Here is a 24281-nt window from a genome sequence, read left to right as displayed (position 1 = left end):
GCCCTCCGAATCCATATCTACCAAGCATTTGAATCATATACGCCCAGGACACTCTGTCAAATGCCTTTTCGGCATCGAGGCTCATAATTAAGGCAGGTGACACTGAGTCATTCACAACCTGGATTGTATCCACTACCCTCCTGATGTTTTCAAAAGCTTGCCTTGTAGGAATAAAACCCACCTGATCGGGGTGGATCAGTGTGGGAATAACCTTTACCAACCGATTTGCTAAAATTTTTGCAAATAACTTTAAATCAGAATTTAATAATGAAATCGGTCGGTAATTGCTACAGAGGGTAGGGTCGCGACCTGGCTTTGGGATCACAATTATTTCTGCCAGAGTTGTTGCAGGGTCAAATGCCTGGCCCATTTGGATGAAATCGAAGAGCGCTTTTAAATGAGGGGTAAGGATTTTACAGAATTTTTTGTAATAAATAGCTGAAAAGCCATCTGGTCTAGGAGCAGAGGCACTTTTTAAGGTCTTAATTGTTTTCTCAATCTCCTCTAGAAGGTGGAAGGTTATTTGATAGCATGGTTATTTGATAGCATGAATTTCTCAAAGTGAGTTTTTAATATTTCTTCTTCTATATCAATCGGTATGTTGTATAACGACAATACTCTCTAAAGCTTTGTGACATTTCTCGTGGATCATAAGTTAACTGATTCTGTGCGTTTTTTATTGCAAAGATCCGGTCTCTTTGCTTGCGTTTCCGAAGTTTATAAGCCAAGAGCGAATCTGCTTTATCTCCCTTGGCGTAATATTTATGTTGGAGCCATTTCATGGTTTTACCTGCCTTTTCAGAACAGATCTGAAACAGTCGGCTTTTTAATGTTAAAATCTTAGAATAGATGTTACGTTTGGGGTTTTTTTGATGACTAATTGTTAAGGTGTTTAAGTGTTGTTCGAGGTCGATACAAATTTTGTTATCTCTTAATTTTTGCTCTCTCGCTAATTTTATTAGTTGTCCTCTGATTACGGCTTTATGTGCTTCCCAAATTATCGTAGGCGATGTCTCATCATTTTTATTTATTTCAAAATATTCTTTCAGTATTTTTTCTATCTGCATACTGTGTTCTGTTTTTAACAGAAGGGTGGAGTTGAGTCTCCAACGATATTCTGAGTGGCTTATATTTTTGAAGTGGATCATAATTGTAACTGCCAAATGGTCCGACCAAACCACTGGAGTCACCCATGCTTTAATTAGGTCCGAAGTTGTAATTGCATCTATCAAAAAGAAATCTAATCTTGAGTACGTTTTATGTGGAATGGAGTAATGTGTATATGTACGTTCCTTCGGATATAACACCCTCCATGCATCATAGAGCTTGTTTGAGATCATGGTTTCTTTAAGCCTTTTAGATTCTCTAACTATTGTCGGGTTTGGGGGGTTTATTGCTTCTCTATCCCATTTTTAGTCGGGGCTAGCATTAAAATCTCCCCCTATAATTATTTTTCCTTTAGCTATTCTGTTTAATTGCTTAAAAAAATCTGTATGAAATGCTTTTTGCTCCTTATTTGGAGCATAAACTGAAGCGACCGTTAAGAAGTTATTAGCCACTGACATTACCAAAATATTAAATCTCCCTTTTGAATCGGAATAGGTCTGTTCTTCTTTATATATTAGGGAGTTATGTACCAGTATTGCTGTCCCTTTCCTTTTTTTTTCAAAGGTTAAGTGATAAGATTTGGGAAATGTCCTTGAGGACATAGATGGATGCTGATCTTTAAAATGGGTTTCTTGTAGTAGTAAAATATTTATTTTGTTTTTTAAAGAAATATAGAGCCATCGCCCTTTTGCGTGGTAAATTTAAACCATTAACGTTTAATGACATTATTTTTAGCGTCATAGGGTATATCGAGTATAGGTTTTATACATATAAGCTGAATTAGATTGTGTGAGACTCAGCTGGTGACACCCAAGGAGGAAATTACAGGAAAGAAAAAAAACAAAATTTGCACAAGACAAACCACAAATAGGGTCCGCAGACTTAGACCCAACAAAAAACAGACGTATAGCTGTACATCTTTGAAACTTAATATATCCGTCAATTAAAATGACGGTATTTCCACACCTCTTTTGGAGTAAGTTCCTCAAGGTGTCAGTTGGTGCCAATAAGGGGGGGGGGGGGGGGGGGGGAAGGGAGACAAGGATTCTAAAAGGGATGCAGAGGTAACCTTATTCATTCGTTAGGCTATTTTTCTCTATTGCTCTTAACCCTTATATTAAGAACATATTTATTTTTTAAGCAGGGAACTGATCCTTCTGCTAATTGGAGAGGAGAGAGAAAAGAGTGAAAAAAAAAAAAAGAAGAGGAAGAAGAAAGAGAGGATAAAAATGGAGAAGTCGCTCCAAAACAACCAAATCCTTCTTAGGTTACTGAAATTACTTATCCCGCTATCTCAATGTGTTTGCGACATATCAACACTATATACAATCCCTTCCAATCTCCTAACGAAGAAAAGAAAAAAAAAAAAAAAAAAAAGAGAAAAAAAAAAAAAGGGAGGGGGATGGAGAAATAGCTCCAAGACAAGCTAATCCTTCTTAGGTTAATGAAATTACTTATCCCGCAATCTCAGTGTGCTTGCGACATATCAACTCTATATACGATCCCTTCTAATCTCCTAGCGAAGAGAAAGAGGAAAAGAAAAAAAAAAAAAAGAAAAAAAAAAAAATTTAAAATTAAAAAGTGTCTATTCCGTGTTGTGCGTCTTTATCTATATTGAATAAGTGTTTTTTTTTTGGGGGGGGGGGGGGGGGGGTTTCTCCCTTCCTTTTAAGACCCAATGTGGGTGGGTGTTACTCCGTGTTGTATTTCAAAATCCGTTAGATCGTAGACTGTCTACACCGATCCTTCTACTATAAGAGATTTAAATCTTTTATAAAAAAAAAAAAAAAATTGAAAAACCCCTACAAGTGAATATTATTCCGTGATCCGGTAGACCCTAACCTGTCTACGCATTTCCTTCTCTTGTTGTGTCTACTTTGAGTGAATTAATTCTTTTTCTAAAAAAAAAAAAAAAAAGGGAAAGGGGTGGGGGGAGAGAACCCAGCCCATTGTCCTTTTGATCTTTAGTTTAAGAGATAGATTTTTAAAGGACCAAATCCTTATTATACTCCTAACATTATTGTCTTAGGTTATTTTTTAGACCATTCAGCTCTCGGTGGCTTTCTGGGTTCTGAGGACCCCGAAGTTTCCGATGTCTTCGTGACCTGTAAGGCCGAGAGAAGGCCTAAGTCTTTGAGGGTCTCAAGCCCAGATTCGAGGTTCCTTAGAATATATTTTTTTCCCTCATATGTAAATTGCAACGAAAATGGGAAACCCCATCTATATAATATCTTCTGATCCCGAAGAGTTTTAGTAACCAGTCCCATCTCTCTTCTTTTCCTCAATGTTATAGGTGCCAAATCTTGAAATATTGATATCGTTGAGTCTCTATATTGAATTGTAGGAGAAAGTCTGCTTACTTCCAGAATTTTTGTTTTAATCTGGTCATAATGAACCCTTATTATTATATCTCTGGGGGGCTGATCCGTCGCAGTTCTTGCTCTTAAAGCCCTATGAGCCCTATCTAGTAGAAGGTGGTCTTCTTCGCAGTCAGGCAACATCTGCTGAAAGAACCCCTTTAGGTAGGGTGGAATTGATTGACTATCTATTGATTCTGGAACATTTCGGATTCGTAAGTTTTGTCTTCTCGACCTATTTTCTAGGTCCTCCATTTGATCTTTTAACTGGGTTAATTTTGTCTTCATCTCTTCGAATTCTTGTAATATTACCGTCTGGTAATTACAAATTTCATCCGTCTTCTGTTCTAATGTATCCATCCTTGTCCCTAACGAGGAGATTTCTGATAATTCTGTTACTGCCATTTTTAGTTCAGTCTTAAAGGAGCTAGTTATTCTCTGTAACAGAGATTCATATGGGTCCGTATCTACCAGTTGTGATGTCTCTGAACGTGAAAGCGAGCTTGTGGGGCTCAGAGTTATCCCTGGAGATACTGGTGTTTGCTTACTTTTCTTTGAGCTAAACAAAGTTGATTGGTTTTGTATTTGATTCTTACGGTTCTTGTTAGACATTTTTAATTTGGGTCTTCTGACCGATTGTCGGTATGTCTGTATAATGGCTTATTTTATTCTACTTTGAAGTCTCTCCCCTTTTCTCTCCTTCCTCTTCCCCTTATTTCTCTTCCATTCAAGGCACCTGGTTATCCCTTTTATTTATTTTTTTAAAACATATGCTCTTCCATTATAGTTCAAGCTTTTGGGAGGACCTGTTTTTTATACCAAGTGTCTTGGCCCTGGACCATTTTTGGGGAGATCTCTTTTATCGATTGGCCCTTGGAGCAATCCTATAATTGATTCTCTAAGCCGAGCCTGGAGAATATTGATAGTGTCTTATTTCAGACCAAGTATATATAGGGTAAGAGCTCTCTGCTCTGTTAGCCCATTGGCTCTCAACCCCCTTAATTGTGGGGTGAGTATCAGTTAGAACACAGACCGTGGCCCTGACCCGGTCTGCCGTCCTTCACAGACCTGGGTTCTATGCTCCTAGTGCTCCTGCACCTTCAATGTTAATCTCCCTTATGTTTGTCACCTCTTTAGCCGCGCTCTCTCTCAGCTCAGAGCGGCTACCACAAGCAAGACTTAGTCCCGTATAAAGCTTGATAAGGTCCCAGCAGGGGGCTCTTACCCAACCTCCAGCCTCCCACCTGCTCCGGTGACTCTCAGCGGTGCTCTGGGCTCAGCAGAGGCTCACGCTCTACGACTGTCTTCCCCTGCTGCTTCTTGGTCCCCCGAGTCTAATCTCCGGCCTTCCACCACCTCACCCTGATGCCGGCTCGACTCCACCGCTCCGATAACCAGGTTCAGCTATGGATGCGATACTCACGTCGCTCCCGATGCCGGCTTCACCCCGCAGCTCTGTGCACCATTGGGTTCGGGGCTCTGCTGCTCCGTTCCACTCCTACCGCCTCCCTTGATGCTGACTCGGCTCTGCTGCTCCGTAATCCTGGCTCAGCTGCGCTGTTTGCGTCCCTCCTGACGCGGCGTGACACCGCCGCTCCGTGCACCGTTTGACTGCAGCTGGCGTCCTCCTCTCCCTGGCCTTGCCGTCTCAACCCGCAGCACCCGACATCAGTCAAGCACCCGGCTCCGAGGCAGCAGACCAGCTGGTAGGTGATATCCTGTGCCTAGGGCAGACTACCCCGGCAGCGACCAGCTCACCTTCCCGGGCCGAGGATCATGCACGAGACGTGAAACTCCGTGCGGCTTCCTCTCCCGGCCACTCCCCCCTAAGTGATTTATGCTGTTTTTGTATGTACAGCATATGCCATTGTTTATGAGGAAGTTTCATATGGCTCTGCCTTGATTTTAGAAGGACAAGAACTACAACCATCAAAAGAGGCCAACAGGACTATAATTTGGACTTCAATTTTTAGACATATTCTGGAATATTATTGCATTAAATTGTTAGGCCAGCTATAAAAAAAACAAAAAAAAACACTGGACCATCGTGGCTAGGGAAAAAAAAGATAAACACTTTGATGAACATTTATAATGTTTTGGTTCTATGCACACATAGACTTCACGCAGCAAAGTATGTGGTGATTTTAAAGATGGACAACTAGATTAGATCTTTGATTCATGACTCTCTTAACAACACTGGCAAATAAATTTTTTTATCATTAATATTATACCACCTGTCTTTCTGGTTCAGTGTAACTTACTCTGTCAATACCGATGCCCTTCTTCTGTGCATAGGCTCCCCACAGCATGAAGACTAAGCCATCAAGGTTTTTGTTTAGCCAGAACACTACAGAGTCTGTAAACTGCTCCCAGCCTCGGTCCTTGTGCGAATTGGCATTATGTGCACGGACAGTCAGCACTGCATTTAATAGGAGAACCCCTGTCATAAGAAAAATCAATGTGTTTAGGTAAGGCACCACAGAAACCTGCAGGGAGATCTAGTAAAATGATAAGTCATACATAAAAGCAGATGTACATGCAGATGTGAGATGGCTTATGGTACAGAGGTCAGACATTTGGCACTAGTAGTGGAACCTTTACTATTCAGCAGTTTGTCAAAGTAGCTTAAGCATTTATGTTTATTGCACTTTATATCCATTGGGTAAAGACATTTACCCCTCAGAGTAAGTGGTAGCAAACCTAGGTGGAGTCGGGGCCATCTTAACTGCATTGTGGAACCTTAGCAAAAACCTATTTAAGTAAGAACCTACTTAAGCAAAAAAAAAAAAAATCACAACTTCATTGTTGTCACTTCTCCTGCTATCAGCCAGTAACCGTTTGGCTGCAGGGCGGTAGAGAAGGTTTCCTGGCAGCTCCGATTTTGTGTAATTCATAACCAAATCAGCCCACTAGCAAACTATTAGCCACATAAGAAACTCCAGAGGCACCAGCAAACCCCTGCTTAAAGTCCCCTTGAATTGTGGGGCCCTAGGGCTAAGCCCATACGTTAAGTTTGTTGAGGATACAATGGGATAAAAGAAGCTGGGTACTTGTGTAGTTTCACGGCGCCACCGCGCGCACAGTCTGTGGCTGAAACTTGGCAGCTTACCAGACGCTCTGTTTAACTGTGCGAGTGCCGCTCTAGCTATTCTCAGCGCAGCGTGTGGCTGCTTTCCTTATGTGAGCTACGTTATCAGCATAGCACTGGGCAGCAGCGCACGCTGCCCAGCGCTGACAGGTCACTGTGGTACTTGTAGTTCCACAGTGAAATAGGCAGTCCTGCGCACCGCTGACAACCCGGCAATTTAGACGCTAAAAGCGTCTAAATCCAGAGACTCCCTGAACTGGACACCCCAGCAATTTAGAAGTCTAGATTTAGATGTCTAAACCAGACTCCCTGCAAACCGCTAAGATGGGGGCATCTAAATTTAGACGCTAAAGCGTCTAAATTTAGTAGGGTCTAGGGGTACACTATTAAACCGGTTTACAATGACACTAGTCAACGTAACAGCTGTCGACCTTGTTAATTTCACTATCCACGCCAACCCGAAGCGTGGCGAGCGCAGCGGTACGCGTCCTACGACCTTTTCATACCCCCACTATCCACGTCGGCGTGGAGTTAATTTCATAAAGTGTGGCGAGCGCAGCGAGCGGACGCGGATACCTGTGAAGCCCGCGAGGGGACGCGGATACCTGTGAAGGTATCCACGTCCGCTCGCCACGCTTCGGGCTTGGTGGCTCGCTGCGCTCGCCACACTTTATAAAATCAACTCCACGCCGACGTGAATAGTGGGGGTATGAAAAGGTCGTAGGACGCGTACCGCCGCCCCTCGCGGGCTCGCCACGCTTTGGGTTGGCGTGGATAGTAGAATTAACAAGGTCGACAGGTGTTACGTTGACTAGTGTCATTGTGAACAGGTTTAATAGTGTACCCCTAGACCAGTGGTCTCCAACCTTTTTTGGGTCGGGAGCTACTCGCGACAAACCGCCCGAAGAGCTACTAAAGTAAAAAAAAAAAAAATCTGCATAATATCCCAAAAAATGCCCTTTACACATAATGCCACAAACTGTAATGCCCCTGACACATTATGCCACACACTGCAATGCCCCAAAACATACCTCCGAACACTGGAGGCAGAGGAGAAGAGTCATCTGCGCGTGCCGAAGGCACGCGCCAAAAATTAGAAGGTTCAGCTACTACCGCGGAACTCCTGCGAGGCTACATCCCCCATTTTTTCCACACACACACACACACACACGATGCCCATTATACATATGCCCAACAACGTGATACTCCGTTATACAAATGCCCCACACCATGATGCACCATTATACATATGCCACACACCGTGATGCTCCATTAAACATATGCCACACACCGTGATGCTCCATTATACAAATGCCACACACCGTGATACTCCATTATACATATGCCACACACCGTGATACTCCATTATACATATGCCACACACCGTGATACTCCATTATACATATGCCACACACCGTGATACTCCATTATACATATGCCACACACCGTGATACTCCATTATACATATGCCACACACCGTGATACTCCATTATACATATGTCACACACCGTGATACTCCATTATACATATGTCACACACCGTGATACTCCATTATACATATGCCACACACCGTGATACTCCATTATACATATGCCACACACCGTGATGCCGATTATGCCTATGACCCACAACGTGAAGCTCCTTTATACATATGCCCCACACCTTGATGCTCATTAAACATGTGCCACACAAATGATGCCCATTACACATATTGCACACAACGTCCCACAGTAAGGCTTCTAATAAAAAAATGTAAATTACCTGCTTGCTGTCAGGGGTTCATTTTTGTTGCCAGGGGTTAATGCTCATTGACAAGGGGGTCACTGCTTGCCCCCTCCACTATGCCAGTCTTCACATGGGCATAATAAATTAGTCATTGCTGCTGGTGCGTTCGGAGCTCAGCTCCATCATCACCCTGCTGGCAATTGGAGTCCGTCCGTTCTTCCCCCCACACCATGCTAGAAGTCATATTTGACTTCTAGCCTATGACTGGGAACACAGAACTGCGCTGCTGCAGCGTTACCCGGAAGCGCTTAGCGCGGTGCTCCCTGTCAGACGCTAGAGGTCAAATATGACTTCTAGCGCCTGCTGTCTCCTCTGGTCCCCGCAACAAGGAGGACTACAGCGGGGGAAGGTGACGGCGGCTGTAGCGGGGCAAGGCAGCGGCTATAGCGCCGCAAGCCAGCGGCAACAGTGGGCGGGCAGACCGGGCAGGCAGCAGTGGTCGAGCCACCCGTTTCGCTCAGGCGAGCTACCGGTAGCTCGCGAGTGACGGGTTGACGACCACTGCCCTAGACCCTACTAAATTTAAGGGATTTAGCGTCTAAATTTAGATGCCCCCATCTTAGCGGTTTGCAGGGAGTCTGGATTTAGACGTCTAAATCTAGACTTCTAAATTGCCAGGGTGTCCGGTTCAGGGAGTCTCTGGATTTAGATGCTTTAGCGTCTAAATTGCCGGGTTGTCAGCGGTGCGCAGGAGTCTAAATTGCCGGGTTGTCAGCGGTGCGCAGGACTGCCTATTTCACTGTGGAACTACAAGTACCACAGTGACCTTTCAGCGCTGGGCGCACTGCTGCTGCCCAGCTCTATGCTGATAACGTAGCTTACATAAGGAAAGCAGCCACGCGCTGCGCTGAGAACAGCTAGAGCGGCACGCGCACAGTAAACACAGAGTCTGGCAGACTGCCAAGTTTCAAAGTTTCACTGTGCGCGCGGTGGCGCCGTGAAACTACACAAGTACCAGAAGCTGAAAGGTTTGTAAATAAATTGATTAAAGAACTTTGGGAGGTGAGCATATGATGAGGAGGGAGTTCTATAACAGCACAGGAAACCATTTGGAGTAGAGGCACAGGTCAAGGAAAATCAGTATAGAAATCTCTGGAGTCAGATGTGAATGAGTTGGTGAAGGAGGGCAGCTTGGGTTGCATCCTGGAGGTCTTGTATTCTTTTCATTAACAAATAGTGTGTAATTAATGGTCCTGTCATATGACCAGTCATGCATCAAAACAAATACACTTGACAAACAGAGCTATACAAATGCTTCATAACAAATAGAACTTCCTGTGCACAATGTGTATCAATTATTACCTTGTTTGGCCCAACCAGATAGATCTCCATGTCCTGGGTGTTCAAAGCCATCAATATCCGTTTGTAGCTCCTTGTACATGTTTTCAAGACTGGGGGGGGGGGGGGGGGGGGGGGGGGGGGGAGGAAAGACCACACATCAATATTTGAACACAAGAAAACACAGGTAATATACACAGTACTATTACGCAATAGGGATTAGTTACCAGCAGATTTCTAAGTTCCTTAATGTGCAAATTAAAACTATTAAAGGTGATTGAAAATTTCTAGCATAGTTTATCAAGTCTAAAGCCTTTTTTAGTATGGTTGTAACATGGATATCTGAATTATGTCCATGAATATGTATTTTTGTAAGTTTACACATCTATATCTGCAGTATACTGAAAAATGTAAGAAGATTAGAGCGAGAATATTAATAAGGGAAATTTCCCATATTCTTGACATACCTGCAGAAAATAGGTCTCTTAATTTTTGTATGTTGCTTATACATGTGAAATAATAATAATAATAATAAAAATGGGCTCGAAAATTACTAACATAGTCTATCAAGTCTAAAGGGGCATGCACATGGGGCGATTCCAGACCCATTCATAATCAGACTAAATCGCTTAGAAATAGAGCACTGATCGCTGTGTGTAAGCCCTGCAGTGATGGCAATGAACTGTCCCAAATGTGGCCATCGCCTGCAGAGAATTTGCTGGTGTATTTCAATGGGGTTTTGAACCTAGTTCACCGAGAGTGTATTCAATGCTAGGATGGAGAACTGCTTTCACCATGATTTTCGCCGAGATTCACCATCTTTTTAAAGGTAACTCTAGCTAGTACATCCTGAGCCATAGACTGACTTAGATTTGCGAGCACTGTAGAAATCATTCGATGGTCGGCAAACATCAAATGATTTCAGGCCCACACGCTACCCTGCGGATGGCTGTTTATGCAAAACATCCATTCACAGTGCGCTGGGTATCTTTACTGGGTGGCGGGGGGAGGGCATACAAGGCTTGCAAAGCTGCGAAATACCGCAGCTGTGCGAGTCAACCAAACTGAGGGCCCAAATCTGATGTGGGCTACATTAAATACAAAATTGAGTAAACATGTTAGGTCTGGCTAAATATTAAAGTTTGCATGAATTATCTAGATCTATAGATATATTTATAGGAAATCAAGTGTTGTGTTTGTAATACACACAGTGTGTATATACACATGCAGCCCCAGTAGCGCACGCAGGGGGGGGTTTCTGAGTACCCAGAAACCCCCCTAGGAGTCTAAGGGCCCTGGTCTGAAAGCTGAGGGTCCCCTCTTTCCATAGGTACAAGAATTTTAAAAATCAGCCCTTGGGAACCGGAGATATCTGACTTCAAAGCAGTGGTCCCCATCCAAGCTTGTTAATTGCTCTTCCCAGTCAGATATTTCAGGTTCTGTCTGACTTAGAGTTTTTCTGAGGGTATATTGCAAAAGCTGGGACTCTCCCCCTTTGATGGACAATAGTAGCTTGTCTCTACTGTTCCCACAACCAGAGATATCAGCCTTCCAGCAGCTGGTTACTGCTCCAGCTCCACACACCTGGTATGTAGCTTTATATTCTCGTTGGCAGATTGCTCTGCCTCCTGAACTCTGATCCCCAATACCATTTGGTAGGTGGGATTTTCTAGTTTTTAATTCCATTAAAATCTAAGAGCTTTTTTTCCGGGAACTGGAGATATCTGCAGTCAAGCAAACTGTCCTCCCACCAGAAAATTTTATTATTATTATTATTTATATACATTTGGTCTATCTATAATACTTTAACTGACCCGGCGTATACTGGGGCACCTAAGTGTCCATCTGTGTGCTTTGCTCCGCCCCTCTGGAAACCCCCATCTGAAAATCCTGCGTTTGCCACTGAGCCCTCCAGATGCCTGGACACAGATTTAGCGTGCCCTTATATCAATACTACCAGAGTATGCTGGGATGTGAAGCTCGGGAGCAGATAGAGGGCCGCATATTGAATAACCCTCACATACACAGTACATTAACAAGGAGTACAAGTAAGCATGATTATTTATGAAGATCTTAAGTCTAGACAAAATAGCCACTGACCCAAGATTTAACAGGAGCTATTTGGTTCCTAAAATACCATCATGCAACCACTAACAAGATAATGAAGTATATAGGAACTGAAAAAAAGATGGTAAAATGGGGCAATTACAATGTATCCAGTGTCTTAACAGTGTGCATTTATAAAACTGGTACAAAGTAGTAAGTTGCAGTACCTGGGTGGAGGGGACACAGGCTTCTGAACACTGAAGCACAGGCCATGTGCCTGATTGGGTCCATGGTAAGGATCTTGTCCCAATATGACAACCTTAACCTAACAAATATAATAAAAAAATCCAACATCAGGAAAAACACACAGGTTCCAAAACAACTGGCCTTCCAGGCATTTATAGATTTGTTTGCACTGGAATTCTCCTAGAAACAGGTCTCATTTTATTTGCTGGAAAACATCAGTGCTATCTTCTCATAACTAGAATCAAGTTAGAAATACGACAAATTACAAAAATGTATATGACAAAATTTTCATTTATATAACAGGACAGTGATTTTCAACCACTCTGCCGTGTCACACTAGTGTGCCTTGAGCTGTTCTCAAGTGTGCCTCCAGATCTAGAGATGCCCAAACCAGTTTACAGCCAGCACCAGTTCAACTGTTATTTACTGGTCTCTTCTTTTCATATAAAGGGATAATGTATTTTATTTGTGTTACCTGTGGGGACCAGTGTGATTTTTTTTTTTTTTCCTGTGGGGGCCAATGTGTTTTGCCCTGTGGGGATCTCATGGTGTGCCTTGGCAATTTTAAAAATGTATTTAGTGTGCCGCAAGGTAAAAAGGTTGAAAATCACTGTAATAGGACATAAAATAAACCACTTACATCTCTAATGTCGCACATCTGGGTCCAGGTAAACACCTGATGTGGAGGAGGGTACACCGTGTATCGTTTTCTTTCCTCTGAGACAAAACTAGTCAGCTATAATAAAAAAAATATACAGGGCATCTTTAAAATGCAGGAGGAAGGTGTGATCGCGTATTCTTCTCAGTCAGGGCCAGATGTACTAAGTTTGAAAAGTGATAAACAACCAGCTCCTACCTGCAATGTCACAGACTGGGTTTGAAAAATGACAGGTAGGAGCTGATTGGTTGGAGGTTTATCACGCTCCATTTTATCACTTTTTAAGGCTTAGTACATCTCGCCCCCAAGGAGAAATAATCGCATTCTGTTGTAACACTCTTATCACAATAATCAGCATCTTAAGGTCCCCCATACATTAGTGTGATTTCTGCTTTTTTTTCCCCAGCACATCAGGCCAATACATAGAGTGAAAAGTGTCAAATCGTATGTCTTTTACATACAATTCCGATTCAAAACACAGTCCTGTGGGCACCAGATCAGTGCCGAAGATTGGCAGTGCTGCAAGAAGTATTTATCGGCAGCCTAAGGTCTGTTGTGGTGACTGGAAATGTATGCTATACATCGTAATTAGTCATTTTGCTTATGATGTATCACATGCGGGAGAGTTATTGCATGAGATAGCTCATACTAGTCTATAGGGGCCTTTAGGACAGTGGCTTAATTTAATAATTGACAAAAAGCTGGGTGGCACCAGCATGAAAGGGGAAAACCAAGCAAGGGTGGAGGCTAAGCTTGATTCACACCTAGTAAAGCTACAAAGGCCATGCATGTGCATTTTACTATAAAACTTCACATACTGCATTAAACTACATCTAGAAAACCCTTGCAGTGGAACAGAAATTTTTACGTGGATTACTAAAGACCATAGAAACAGATATTGCAGAGATAACAAACTATTGATAACAGCCACTGATCTAGAAAATAAAATCCATCTTTCTCCCATGTATACACTGCCCCCAGGTGCCATACAACCTTGCTACACGTCTGTGGAAAGGCATTAAAATGCCACTGGCACCTTATTTACGAAGAAAGAAAAATAAAATTGTATTGGAGAGTCTATTCTGGGTTTTCCTATTAGAAACGACAACAGTTCTGATTATTGATACATCTTGGGTTCATGTTCAGAACAGGGGGCCTGCGGAGGTTAGCATAACTAAACCCCTTTGGAGCATCAGTAAACCAGTTTAGATTATTAAGTAAACTCATTTAGAACTTAAGCTGCCCATACATCTTCAGATTTATTGTCAGATCTGGCTGGTTGGAACAAAATCCTGTAACGGATGAGAGCAAATGACAGTTGACCATTTGCTTAGAAATGCTGGAAAACTGAAAACTGACAAGATATTACCAGGTTTTTGTTCCAACCATCCAGATGTGACAATGAATCTGCAGACGTATGGCCAGCTTGAGGCCGATCTCCAATTATTTGCAATCATTGACCGTAGATAATTGGCTAATAAGGAGTTATATGATTAGGCAAGCAAAGCAGCTGAATTTTCTACAGGGACAGAAAGCACACAGGTTTTTGCTCCAGATGCATTAACTGAGTTAAATGGATACTGCCCTTAAAGTTCTACTTCTTACAACTGGCCATCTTGCAAACATTAATAGTGCTGATGACCTGTTGAGCCAGGCTACCTGCTCAACGTCCCCCTATCCGTTCATTGCGTAAACTATAGATGGATGGTAAAACATTAACACAAGGCCGGGCCCCCTTTACTTGTTGCACACCCACGTGAGCTATGCCCACACTATAAGGCAACCATGGACGTGTGGTGAGGTAAATGGCTCAGGATGTACTAGCTAGTAACAAAGCCAGATTTACACACAATATATGAGCCCAAGACTTCATGTAGGCATAATACACAGGTGCAGCAGTATATACTGTTGTGATCAGAGATGTGCAGAAAAGGCAGGTGAAGGGGACACGGTCTCACCTGTCAGACTTTTTACATCAGAGTTTTGACCATAAAAATAATTAGAACTTTGCAAAGAAGATATTTATAATATATTCTTTGTATTATTCATAATGTTTATACAGTCAAAACTCTGGCTTATACTGGAGAAGGACAGGAAAGTATGGAGTATGGTCCTCACCTCATTCTCTTCTTCTTACTAATGTGACAGTTTACGTCGAAGTCTAAACTAGTTTACTGATGTTCTGGAGCAATTTAGTTGGTAATGATTATTGCAGTTAATAGAACAAGACCCATTTCAACAAGTCCAGTATAACAAGGGAATGGATGAAAGCTGTATAGATTTGGACCAACCCCTGTATTGCTTGCTGTCTGTGACAAAATAAATGGTACACAGGAAGATGTGCCCCCTTCTGACCCACAGAGACAATGGGATACATTTACTAAGATGAGAGTTCTAGTGAAGATGGGATGTTTCCCATAGCAACCAACCAGAATCTAGGTCTTATTTATTAAGCACCTTCTATAAGATAATAGATAGAATCTGACTGGTTGGTATGACAAACATCCCATCTTCACTAGAACTCCCGTCTTAGTAAAATTTACCACAATGGGTGCAGCATGGCGAAACAGTCCGGACCAGCTCCCTACAGCAACCTTTTGCCATTACAAAGTTCTATGTGCCCATTCCAATAATGTGACAGCCGGCACACAAGACAGTACAGGTTATTGTACAGCAGTCAAGGTAGCTGGTCTAATGGTGCCTGATTCAAATGTATCAGTGTAAAATGAGTGTGGCTGCAGATCATCATTTGCCATCATCCAAACCCAGACTTCTGGACGAGGCTGAAGTTGGCTTCTTATTCGGCCAGCTTCTTATTCAAGCTCCAGCTTCTTATTCGAGCTCCAGCTTCTTATTCAGAACAATCACTTTTACAAGGGTTAATGAATCATGGACCACAAATTTCACTGCAGAAATCAACACAGGGGGGTTGCCTACATATGACCCACTTGCAATTTCTTTTGACCAACAATGATTTGGGCAGAAAATGGGCACAAAAATGGGCATGGGTCCCGGATATCATTTTGAATAAGTAGCTGGTGTCCTGCAAGGGTTAAACAGCGTTGGTCAAAACATATTACACTGGAAACCCGCACAGGGGGGTCACTTACATATGACCCACTTGCCATTTCTTTTGACCAACAAGGATTTGGGCAGAAATAGGGCACTAAAGTGGGCATGGGTCCCAGAATCATCATTTTGAATAAGTAGCTGGTGTTCTGCAAGGGTTAAACAGCGTTGGTCAAAAATATTACACTGGAAACCCGCACAGGGGGGTCACTTACATATGACCCACTTGCCATTTCTTTTGACCAACAAGGATTTGGGCAGTAAAGTGGGCATAGGTCCCAGATGTCATCATTTTGAATAAGTAGCTGGTGTCCTGCAAGGGTTAAACAGCGTTGGTCAAAAAATGTTACACTGGAAACCCGCACAGGGGGGTCACTTACATATGACCCACTTGCCATTTCTTTTGACCAACAAGGATTTGGGCAGTAATAGGGCAGTAAAGTGGGCATGGGTCACAGATGTCATTATTTTGAATAAGTAGCTGGTGTCCTGCAAGGGTTAAACAGTGTTGGTCAAAACATATTACACTTGAAACCCACACAGGGGGGTTGCCTACATATGACCCACTTGCCATTTCTTTTGACCAACAAGGATTTGGGAAGAAATAGGGCAGTAAAGTGGGCATGGGTCCCAGAATCATCATTTTGAATAAGAAGCTGGTGTTCTGCAAGGGTTAAACAGCGTTGGTCAACAAATATTACACTGGAAACCCGCACAGGGGGGGTCACTTACATATGACCCACTTGCCATTTCTTTTGAACAACAAGGATTTGGGCAGAAATAGGGCACTAAAGTGGGCATGGGTCCCAGAATCATCATTTTGAATAAGTAGCTGGTGTTCTGCAAGGGTTAAACAGCGTTGGTCAACAAATATTACAATGGAAACCCGCACAGGGGGGTCACATACATATGACCCACTTGCCATTTCTTTTGACCAACAAGGATTTGGGCAGAAATAGGGCACTAAAGTGGGCATAGGTCCCAGATGTCATCATTTTGAATAAGTAGCTGGTGTCCTGCAAGGGTTAAACAGCGTTGGTCAAAAAATGTTACACTGGAAACCCGCACAGGGTGGTCACTTACATATGACCCGCTTGCCATTTCTTTTGACCAACAAGGATTTGGGCAGTAATAGGGCAGTAAAGTGGGCATGGGTCACAGATGTCATTATTTTGAATAAGTAGCTGGTGTCCTGCAAGGGTTAAACAGTGTTGGTCAAAACATATTACACTTGAAACCCACACAGGGGGGTTGTCTACATATGACCCACTTGCAATTTCTTTTGACCAACAATGATTTGGGCAGAAAATGGGCACAAAAATGGGCATGGGTCCAAGAATCATCATTTTGAATAAGTAGCTGGTGTTCTGCAAGGGTTAAACAGCGTTGGTCAACAAATATTACACTGGAAACCCGCACTAGGGGGTCATTTACATATGACCCACTTGCCATTTCTTTTGACCAACAAGGATTTGGGCAGAAATAGGGCAGTCAAGTGGGCATGGGTCCCAGAATCATCATTTTGAATAAGTAGCTGGTGTCCTGCAAGGGTTAAACAGCGTTGGTCAAAAAATATTACACTGGAAACCCGCACATGGGGGTCACTTACATATGACCCACTTGCCATTTCTTTTGACCAACAAGGATTTGGGCAGTAATAGGGAAGTAAAGTGGGCATGGGTCACAGATGTCATTATTTTGAATAAGTAGCTGGTGTCCTGCAAGGGTTAAACAGTGTTGGTCAAAACATATTACACTTGAAACCCACACAGGGGGGTTGCCTACATATGACCCACTTGCAATTTCTTTAGACCAACAATGTTTTGGGCAGAAAATGGGCACAAAAATGGGCATGGGTCCCAGAATCATCATTTTGAATAAGTAGCTGGTGTTCTGCAAGGGTTAAACAGCGTTGGTCAACAAATCTTACACTTGGAATCCACACAGGGGGGTCAGATACATATGACCCACTTGCCATTTCTTTTGACCAACAAGGATTTGGGCAGATATAGGGCAGTAAAGTGGGTATAGGTCCCAGATGTCATCATTTTGAATAAGTAGCTGGTGTCCTGCAAGGGATAAACAGCGTTGGTCAAAAAATGTTAGGTACTTGTTTCCTATCTGGGCGCCCGCTAAGTTAATTGTGCACCATGCTATTCTCCGTATAAAAATCGGATCGCATCGCATCGGATACCACAAATGCACATACACGATATTGAACGATGCAATGCGATTTAATTTTTAGTGGACTGATAATGGCAATTTACCGCCCCATTACCAACGACACTACAACTATCCACGTGATCCCGAAGCGTGGCGAGCGCAGCCCGCCCCGCGTCCTCCGACTTTTTCTTACCCCCACTATCCACGTCGGCGTGGAGTTGAGAATAGAATAGTGTGGCGAGCGCAGCGAGCCCCGCGTGGGGACGCGGATACCTTCACAGGTAAACGCGTCCCCTCGCGGGCTTCACAGGTGTCCGCGTTGCCACGGACACCTGTGAAGCCCGCGAGGGGACGCGTATAACTGTGAAGGTATCCGCTGCGCTCGCCACGCTTCGGGCTCGGTGGCTCACCACACTATTCTATTCTCAACTCCACGCCGACGTGGATAGTGGGGGTAAGAAAAAGTCGGAGGACGCGTACCGCCGCCGCTCGCCACGCTTCGGGATCACGTGGATAGTGGTGGTGTCGTTGGTAATGGGGCGGTAAATTGCCATTATCAGTCCACTAAAAATGTAATCGGATCGCATCGCATCGTGCACCGCATGCGATTTAAAATGAAATCGGATCGCATCGTATGCCATCGTACATCATCGAGTACCGAATCCGATGCGATCCGATTTCATTACGGTGCCCTACGTAGAAAACCAGGGCGCCCAGACAGGAAACAAGTACCAAATGTTACACTGGAAACCTGCACAGGGGGGTCACTTACATATGACCCACTTGCCATTTCTTTTGACCAACAAGGATTTGGGCAGATATAGGGCAGTAAAGTGGGTATAGGTCCCAGATGTCATCATTTTGAATAAGTAGCTGGTGTCCTGCAAGGGATAAACAGCGTTGGTCAAAAAATGTTACACTGGAAACCTGCACAGGGGGGTCACTTACATATGACCCACTTGCTATTTCTTTTGACCAACAAGGATTTGGGCAGAAATAGGGCAGTAAAGTGGGCATGGGTCCCAGAATCATGATTTTGAATAAGTAGCTGGTGTCCTGCAAGGGTTAAACAGCGTTGGTCAAAAAAAATTTACACTGGAAACCCGCACAGGGGGGTCACTTACATATCACCCATTTGCCATTTCTTTTGACCAACAAGGATTTGGGCAGTAATAGGGCAGTAAAGTGGGCATAGGTCCCAGATGTCATCATTTTGAATAAGTAGCTGGTGTCCTGCAAGGGATAAACAGCGTTGGTCAAAAAATATTACACTGGAAACCCGCACTAGGGGGTCACTTACATATGACCCACTTGCCATTTCTTTTGACCAACAAGGATTTGGGCAGAAATAGGGCACTGAAGTGGGCATGGGTCACAGATGTCATTATTTTGAATAAGTAGCTGGTGTCCTGCAAGGGTTAAACAGTGTTGGTCAAAACATATTACACTTGAAACCCACACAGGGGGGTTGTCTACATATGACCCACGTGCAATTTTTTTTGACCAACAATGATTTGGGCAGAAAATGGGCACAAAAATGGGCATGGGTCCAAGAATCATCATTTTGAATAAGTAGCTGGTGTTCTGCAAGGGTTAAACAGCGTTGGTCAACAAATATTACACTGAAAACCCGCACTAGGGGGTCATTTACATATCACCCACTTGCCATTTCTTTTGACCAACAAGGATTTGGGCAGAAATAGGGCACTAAAGTGGGCATGGGTCCCAGAATCATCATTTTGAATAAGTAGCTGGTGTTCTGCAAGGGTTAAACAGCGTTGGTCAACAAATATTACACTGAAAACCCGCACTAGGGGGTCATTTACATATCACCCACTTGCCATTTCTTTTGACCAACAAGGATTTGGGCAGAAATAGGGCACTAAAGTGGGCATGGGTCCCAGAATCATCATTTTGAATAAGTAGCTGGTGTCCTGCAAGGGTTAAACAGCGTTGGGCAACAAATATTACACTGGAAACCCACACAGGGGGGTCACTTACATATGACCCACTTGCCATTTCTTTTGACCAACAAGGATTTGGGCAGTAATAGGGAAGTAAAGTGGGCATGGGTCACAGATGTCATTATTTTGAATAAGTAGCTGGTGTCCTGCAAGGGTTAAACAGTGTTGGTCAAAACATATTACACTTGAAACCCACACAGGGGGGTTGCCTACATATGACCCACTTGCAATTTCTTTAGACCAACAATGATTTGGGCAGAAAATGGGCACAAAAATGGGCATGGGTCCCAGAATCATCATTTTGAATAAGTAGCTGGTGTCCTGCAAGGGTTAAACAGCGTTGGTCAACAAATATTACACTGGAAACCCGCACAGGGGGGTCACTTACATATGACCCATTTGCAATTTCTTTTGACCAACAATGATTTGGGCAGAAAATGGGCACAAAAATGGGCATGGGTCCCAGAATCATCATTTTGAATAAGTAGCTGGTGTCCTGCAAGGGTTAAACAGCGTTGGTCAAAACATATTACACTGGAAACCCGCACAGGGGGGTCACTTACATATGACCCACTTGTCATTTATTTTGAGCAACGCTGTTTAACCCTTGCAGGACACCAGCTACTTATTCAAAATGATGAAATCTGTGACCCATGCCCACTTTACTGCCCTATTACTGCCCAAATCCTTGTTGGTCAAAAGAAATGGCAAGTGGGTGATATGTAACTGACGCCCCTGTATGGATTTGAAAGTGTAACATTTTTTGACCAACGCTGTTTAACCCTTGCAGGACACCAGCTACTTATTCAAAATGATGACATCTGGGACCTATGCCCACTTTACTGCCCTATTTCTGCCCAAATCCTTGTTGGTCAAAAGAAATGGCAAGTGGGTGATATGTAAATGACCCCCCTGTGCGGGTTTCCAGTGTAATATTTGTTGACCAACGCTGTTTAACCCTTGCAGAACACCAGCTACTTATTCAAAATGATGATTCTGGGACCCATGCCCATTTTGTGCCCATTTTCTGCCCAAATCATTGTTGGTCAAAAGAAATTGCAAGTGGGTCATATGTAGGCAACCCCCCTGTGTGGGTTTCAAGTGTAAAATGTTTTGACCAACACTGTTTAACCCTTGCAGGACACCAGCTACTTATTCAAAATGATGATTCTGGGACCCATGCCCACTTTACTGCCCTATTTCTGCCCAAATCATTGTTGGTCAAAAGAAATGGCAAGTGGGTCATATGTATCTGACTCCCCTGTGTGGATTCCAAGTGTAACACTTTTTAACCAACGCTGTTTAACCCTTGCAGGACACCAGCTACTAATTCAAAATGATGACATCTGGGACCTATGCCCACTTTACTGCCCTATTTCTGCCCAAATCCTTGTTGGTCAAAAGAAATGGCAAGTGGGTCATATGTAAGTGACCCCCCTGTGCGGGTTTCCAGTGTAATATTTTTTGACCAACGCTGTTTAACCCTTGCAGGACACCAGCTACTTATTCAAAATGATGATTCTGGGACCCATGCCCACTTTACTGCCCTATTTCTGACCAAATCCTTGTTGGTCAAAAGAAATGGCAAGTGGGTCATATATAAGTGACCCCCCTGTGCGGGTTTCCAGTGTAAAATTTTTTGACCAACGCTGTTTAACCCTTGCAGGACACCAGCTACTTATTCAAAATGATGACATCTGGGACCTATGCCCACTTTACTGCCCTATTTCTGCCCAAATCCTTGTTGGTCAAAAGAAATGGCAAGTGGTTCATATGTAAGTGACCCTCCTGTGTGGGTTTCCAGTGTAATATTTTTTGACCAACGCTATTTAACCCTTGCAGAACACCAGCTACTTATTGAAAATGATGATTCTGGGACCCATGCCCATTTTAGTGCCCTATTTCTGCCCAAATCCTTGTTGGTCAAAAGAAATGGCAAGTGGGTCATATGTAAGTGACCCCCCTGTGCGGGTTTTCAGTGTAATATTTGTTGACCAACGCTGTTTAACCCTTGCAGAACACCAGCTACTTATTCAAAATGATGACATCTGTGACCTACAGTATGCCCACTTTACTGCCCTATTTCTGCCCAAATCCTTGTTGGTCAAAAGAAATGGCAAGTGGGTGATATGTAAGTGACCCCCTAGTGCGGGTTTTCAGTGTAATATTTGTTGACCAACGCTGTTTAACCCTTGCAGAACACCAGCTACTTATTCAAAATGATGATTCTGGGACCCATGCCCATTTTTGTGCCCATTTTCTGCCCAAATCATTGTTGGTCAAAAGAATTTGCAAGTGGGTCATATGTAGGCAACCCCCCTGTGTGGGTTTCAAGTGTAATATGTTTTGACCAACGCTGTGTAACCCTTGCAGGACACCAGCTACTTATTCAAAATGATGACATCTGTGACCCATGCCCACTTTACTGCCCAAATCCTTGTTGGTCAAAAGAATTGGCAAGCGGGTCATATGTCAAAAGAAATGGCAAGCGGGTCATATGTAAGTGACCACCCTGTGCGGGTTTCCAGTGTAACATTTTTTGACCAACGCTGTTTAACCCTTGCAGGACACCAGCTACTTATTCAAAATGATGACATCTGGGACCTATGCCCACTTTAGTGCCCTATTTCTGCCCAAATCCTTGTTGGTCAAAAGAAATGGCAAGTGGGTCATATGTAAGTGACCCCCCTGTGCGGGTTTCCATTGTAATATTTGTTGAACAACGCTGTTTAACCCTTGCAGAACACCAGCTACTTATTCAAAATGATGATTCTGGGACCCATGCCCACTTCAGTGCCCTATTTCTGCCCAAATCCTTGTTGGTCAAAAGAAATGGCAAGTGGGTCATATGTAAGGGACCCCCTAGTGCGGGTTTTCAGTGTAATATTTGTTGACCAACGCTGTTTAACCCTTGCAGAACACCAGCTACTTATTCAAAATGATGATTCTGGGACCCATGCCCATTTTTGTGCCCAAATCATTGTTGGTCAAAAGAAATTGCAAGTGGGTCATATGTAGGCAACCCCCCTGTGTGGGTTTCAAGTGTAATATGTTTTGACCAACACTGTTTAACCCTTGCAGGACACTAGCTACTTATTCAAAATAATGACATCTGTGACCCATGCCCACTTTACTGCCCTATTACTGCCCAAATCCTTGTTGGTCAAAAGAAATGGCAAGTGGGTCATATGTAAGTGACCCCCCTGTGCGGGTTTCCATTGTAATATTTGTTGACCAACGCTGTTTAACCCTTGCAGAACACCAGCTACTTATTCAATATGATGATTCTGGGACCCATGCCTACTTTAGTGCCCTATTTCTGCCCAAATCCTTGTTGGTCAAAAGAAATGGCAAGTGGATCATATGTAAGTGACCCCCCTGTGCGGGTTTCCAGTGTAACATTTTTTGACCAACGCTGTTTAACCCTTGCAGGACACCAGCTACTTATTCAAAATGATGACATCTGGGACCTATGCCCACTTTACTGCCCTATTACTGCCCAAATCCTTGTTGGTCAAAAGAAATGGCAAGTGGGTCATATGTAAGTGACCCCCCTGTGCGGGTTTCTTGTGTAATATTTGTTGACCAACGCTGTTTAACCCTTGCAGAACACCAGCTACTTATTCAAAATGATGATTCTGGGACCCATGCCCACTTTAGTGCCCTATTTCTGCCCAAATCCTTGTTGGTCAAAAGAAATGGCAAGTGGGTCATATGTAAGTGACCCCCCTGTGCGGGTTTCCAGTGTAATATGTTTTGACCAACGCTGTTTAACCCTTGCAGGACACCAGCTACTTATTCAAAATGATATCTGGGACCCATGCCCATTTTTGTGCCCATTTTCTGCCCAAATCATTGTTGGTCAAAAGAAATGGCAAGTGGGTCATATGTAGGCAACCCCCCTGTGTTGATTTCTGCAGTGAAATTTGTGGTCCATGATTCATTAACCCTTGTAAAAGTGATTGTTCTGAATAAGAAGCTGGAGCTCGAATAAGAAGCTGGAGCTCGAAAAAGAAGCTGGACGAATAAGAAGCCAACTTCAGCCTCGTGACTTCTGGACTAGCCAAATTTAGAATAAAAAACACCTGTACACCCGGTGAACTGATTTTACCTTGAGGAAGTAGGGCTTGGCAAATTCTGCCAGCAGCTCCTGCCTCCAGCTCTCTCCAAACCCATCTGGGGCATAACGGGCTGCAAGTTTCTGTAGCGCTGCTGCTTTATTCTTCTGTATACGATCGAGCTGTTCGGGGCTTAAAGGAGGAGACACCAGGCTTCGGCTGTCACCCCCATCCTCTGGCGGCCTGCTCTTTTTCACAGGGGTAGTCTGAGGATCACAAGCAGAGTACGGGCGGATTACATACCTAATCTTGCTAGCTAACATGTGAGCCTGCGCACCCCTCATGTTACATATGAGGGATAGGACCATTCTGATTTAGACAAGCCGATGTATATATTCATGCACATATATATACACAAAACAGGAGAACTGTACAAACGAGGTGCTGCGAGTAGTAAGTACA

General features: G+C 43.5%; 1 protein-coding gene across 1 annotated transcript in view; it reads right to left on the bottom strand.

Moving 5' to 3' along the window:
* UNG (uracil DNA glycosylase) overlaps nt 1-24281 on the bottom strand; it is a 29778-nt gene that overhangs the window by 4842 nt on the left and 655 nt on the right. The window contains exons 2-6 of the mRNA XM_083145997.1: nt 23873-24085; nt 12548-12643; nt 11889-11986; nt 9640-9728; nt 5726-5904 (exon numbers count right to left, since the gene is read on the bottom strand). Of these exons, the coding sequence (XP_083002123.1) occupies nt 5726-5904; nt 9640-9728; nt 11889-11986; nt 12548-12643; nt 23873-24085 (675 nt within the window). The remainder of the gene's footprint in view (nt 1-5725; nt 5905-9639; nt 9729-11888; nt 11987-12547; nt 12644-23872; nt 24086-24281) is intronic.

The sequence above is a fragment of the Crinia signifera genome, chromosome 1 (genome assembly GCF_055691185.1).
Source record: "Crinia signifera chromosome 1, ASM5569118v1, whole genome shotgun sequence".
In the NCBI taxonomy this organism is placed as follows: Eukaryota; Metazoa; Chordata; class Amphibia; order Anura; family Myobatrachidae; genus Crinia; species Crinia signifera.
This window is presented reverse-complemented; position numbering and strand designations above follow the sequence as displayed.